Source organism: Prosopis cineraria, unplaced genomic scaffold (genome assembly GCF_029017545.1).
Source record: "Prosopis cineraria cultivar Desert tree isolate PC_DT_omini unplaced genomic scaffold, ASM2901754v1 PC13, whole genome shotgun sequence".
Classification (NCBI taxonomy): Eukaryota; Viridiplantae; Streptophyta; class Magnoliopsida; order Fabales; family Fabaceae; genus Prosopis; species Prosopis cineraria.
This window is the reverse complement of record NW_026555344.1, coordinates 30,011,441-30,015,951: the sequence shown is the minus strand read 5'-3', so window position 1 is coordinate 30,015,951 and position 4,511 is coordinate 30,011,441. Positions and strand designations below refer to the sequence as shown.

General features: G+C 36.2%; 1 protein-coding gene across 1 annotated transcript; it reads right to left on the bottom strand.

Moving 5' to 3' along the window:
* Nucleotides 1-2,666: 2,666 nt before the first annotated feature.
* LOC129290004 (ruBisCO-associated protein-like) lies at nucleotides 2,667-3,464 on the bottom strand. The gene has a single exon (XM_054926730.1). It carries the CDS (start codon nucleotides 3,462-3,464, stop codon nucleotides 2,667-2,669), a length of 798 nt encoding a protein of 265 aa, XP_054782705.1.
* Nucleotides 3,465-4,511: the final 1,047 nt, after the last annotated feature.

Sequence of the window (4,511 nt, the reverse complement as noted above, 5' to 3'; positions counted from 1 at the left end):
TTGACAAGAACTGAGTTGGAAGAAGATTTGGTGCATTTAATGGAGACCTGTAGCAGCGACGGACAGCACCCCACACGCTCGCGTCAGCGACGGAAAGGATGAAGGAAGATGACTATCGAACCCTCTCCCTCTCCCCCTCTCAAAGTCGCCAAAAACAAAAATGGGATGAAGGGGAAAATATCTAATGTTTTTATTCATTCATTTATTTTTTTCGAAGAGAATTTGGTAATTTCACAAAGTTGGTGCAAATAAAATGTCTCCCACACTATAAGTATTCGAATGCAAGATATGAAGATATCTACTAGGAGTAATTTTCACTAAGGCACAAACTTATCTTGCTATATCGATTCCAAAAGTATAAAAATATAATCCATAATATATTTTTTATAAATCTTAATACAATTATCATACATATATACATATACATATATATATATATATATATTTCCTTGAGAGTCATCACATTGTAGTTTTATTTAAAGTTTTTGGGTCATTGCAACATCATTGTAGCAAACCATAAGGGACTTGAGCCTACCCTTGGATTTGTGCTCTCATCCGTTGTTGGGATGCTCAAATGTGTTCAACTCCACACCAAGCTATAGATCTGTCACCCTGAAACTTCCTCTTAGAACCCAAAAAATCCACCATCAATATTTGCCGCAATCTTTGCCATCATCGACTCAGCACTTGGGGGTACCCACCAGAGATCCCCCCTCCCCCACCATTACAATACAAGTGAAATTACCTTCGTTGACAATCATTGCACAATCTCGGTAGCAAGCAGTCTCCACCGACCATTCCATCAAAACACCTTAACCCCACATCGCCACCAAAGATCATGAACCCACACACCCCCCCCCCACAACCCACCCCCAAAGCAAAACCCTACTCAAACTTGGCATGCTCCGAGCGGAAAACCTCCCAATAAGATGACTCCCCTAGTGGGAAGAGTTCTGAACAGCAGTCTCCAAATGCGATGAAGAAGCTGACCGGAAAAGGAGAAGGAAACCCTAGGCCTATAATATAGGATCATTGTAGATCTAAATCAAGAGGAAACTATCCATACAAGACAAAATACAAAAATAAGTCCAACATTGAAACTATGAAACTAAAGAAAAGACGGCAGAGTTAGTTAGCCGTGTGATTTTGGCTTCAAGCTTCAATCTCCCATTGAATCTAACTAATCTTAGCTTCCCAAGCCTCCCAAATGCACCTTTCCGATCTTGTGCAGCCTGCAAAAAGTCCCTTTGCTGTTATTCTCTGTTGAAAAGCTACCTATCATTTTCTTGTTCAAATATGCATTTAAGTGAATCTGTGCATTTTGGTCAGCGTCTAGTCCAATTGCACCTCATGTTGCGAAGAAAAGTGAGACATGGTGATTTTACTTTATCCAGATAAGATAATTAGGATCCCCATTTTATTATATAATTATGTGTTAGATTTGATTAGATATTTGAGTAGCTAGATTATTTTTAATATGATTTAATTTGGTTTTAAATTGAATATCTTATCTTGTTTTATATCTTTGAATAGGATCTAGATTAATATTTTTGGGTGATAACAAGGATTCCAAAACCAGAGAATTAAGCTCCCCCCAAGGGTACTTTTCATCATGTTCACCAAGAAAATTGGACATTTGGATGTGGGCCACATTGCTTAAAGCCCAAAAATTAAACTAGCCCTGATTGCAAGAGCAAAATACTTGGGGTTCGTGGCTTTAATAATTAATATATATCATAAAAGAATAATGCATAATTCATCAATTTGAATCTTAAGATTTTAAGTTAAAATATAACATCCTTTTATTGGTCCCATTTTATATTGATTTATAAAATGCTTACTATATTTTATATAAATATGGTAGATTAAAAATAATAAGTACAGTTTACTTACTTATTAAATTTTCAAAAAATAAATATGAAATGATGAATTGAATTAAAAATAAAATATATAAAAAGGGTTCTTATTTATACTCCCTCTATTAAAAAATGTAAAGCATTTTTAGTCTTTTGAGGTATATTATTGCCTTTTTTAAAAGTGCTTCTATTGATAATGACTTTATATTTATTGTAGAATGTTTAATAAGGATAAATATAAAAAGATATGATTATTTAAAAAGTAGGTAATTATTTTATTGAGGGTAAAATTTTATTAAAAATGTCTTACCTAAAAAGGAGTAAATAATATATTTGTTAATGTTTTGAACTTCCTATTCGTGCGATTGGATTATGTGCCGCTTTGAGATTTAATAACACACTATTTTTTTTAAAAAAATTAAAAATTATGGCGAAGATCTCATCCCATCTCATGAAAAGTGACTAGCACGACGGAAGAGGATCCCCTGGGAATACCCCATGCACTGCGCACAAGCTGCAAGCGAGGAGGAGGGAGAAAGGATGGAAAACGGAAAACCATGCACGTGCCAAATTGAATAACAATCAAAGCAACATTTATTAATTAAACAAGCAGGCTCACGCAGATAGCAAGGCAACCAATTAAGTGCAAATGAAGAAGATAACAAGTACAAATGACTACACGAACGGAGACTACTGAAGACTTATGGAAGGGTACAGCACTCAGCAGAAACATAAAACAGCAGCACGTATGCGTCAACACCAGAGTCCAGAGGAATGGTGATGATTTATTTATTTGTAAGCCGACACATATCACTTCTCAGGGTTATCATCACCGGTCACGATCCACTTGGAAATCCCAGAAGCGGTCGCCGGCTTCTGGTCGAGCAGGTGAGGAACGGCACCGAGGAAGATGGGTACTGGGACGGTGGTCCAATCCGAGGGGTGGGTGCTACTGTGGCCGGCGATGAGCTTCTTTTTGTCATAAGGCAGTTTGTCGAGGACTTCCTTGAGGGACAGCGAAGTTCTAATCACAGTAGGCCAAGTGTGGGTCTGGTAAACTACAAAGTCAATAGAATCTTTGAAGTCTCTGTACAAGGGCCAGTAATAATTATCACAGAGAGAAGCAGACACGGTGATGGAAACAAGAAAGTCGTCGGGAAGCTCGTTTTTCAGGGTCTCTATCACCTCGCCGATTGCATCCTTAAACTGACCTTGACCGTCAGGATGGATGTGTTGGTAGTAAACGTCAAGGCCATCAAGCTTGCGCTCCTCGATGATCTTTTTCAGGTATTTGGTGGCACTGGAGATCCAGGATTCTTTCTCGGAAGAGGTGACGGAAAAGCTGTATTTCTGGTCACGGCCTCCGATGCTGAGGAAGAACTTGACTTTGGAACTGGCCTTGTCCTTGAAAGCTTTGATCTTGGCCTCAGTGAAGTCGCTTTTATTGAAATAGCAGTCGAACTCTCCCGTGGCTTTCCCAGATGAATCGTAATCTCTGGCGAAGGCCAGAGCGACCTGGATTCCGTTCTTGAGCTTCACAGACTGCAGAATTTCGATTGAGCTGTTGCTGCTGGCGTAGACCCGATAGGATAACAATGGATTCGACATATTGAAATGTAGTTTTGGGTTGTGAGTCTCACTTCCGCCTCTCTCTCCTCTCTCTCTCTCTCTCTCTCTCTCTCTCTCAGATTCTAGATTTGGCTTTTGCTGGGACTGTGCCAGTGTGTCACTCGGCTTCCTTCTCGCCCATATTTATACACCTCACTTGCTTCTCGTGCAAGCATTTTGACGTCACTCCCTTCCGTCATGTACCCTTACGTCACGTCCTGTTTCCCGCGTTTGGGCTGTTGCTTATCGCTTGATTAGCTTCTGAAGCGTTCAGATTAAAAATCCGGATCGTTATATTTTTATTTTATATTTATTATAAAAAATTATAAAATTTTAATAAATTCATTTTATCATCTATCTAAATAATATAAATTTAATTTGGGTGGTTTAATATAATATTAATTTTTTTTAAATTTTCATTTTAATAAATTTAATATTAAAATCTACAAGTAAAGGTAATCTTCAAATTGAAATTTTTTTAAAAATTAAGAAAAAGTTTCAACTTGAAAATTTTAAATCTAGATGATCGCTCTTACAAGTGTATGAGATCATAGTAATAAATTATTCAAAATATTTCAGGTGTTGAAACTATAGAAAAGTTGTGCTTTTACTAATTTAAATAATTAATAGTTTGAGAAAATAGATAAAATGGATAATTTGATGAAAATATAATAAAAATAAATTAATAAAATAATGATGATGAAAACACAATCACTTGCAGTGTTGGGGTTTAGGATTTACTTTACAGGTTGATAGTTTTTACCCTTTAAGTTGACTCTTTAATAAATTATAGTGACAACTATTCCTAAAGTGTCTTAATTTTCTCCTGAATTATTAGTCTCTTTTTAATTGGTATTGAATTCATTTCCACAATACTCGAGGAGCTAATTAAACCATAAAACTATAGTTTAAGTTATTATAAATTTCTAGAACTATCCCTACTTAGTTATTTATGTTTATTTTTCTAGATCTAGGTTCTCTCTTCACCTTCAAGTCCATTAAGATTACTTACAAATTTGATTAAATGATAGTCAGTCATTAAATCAA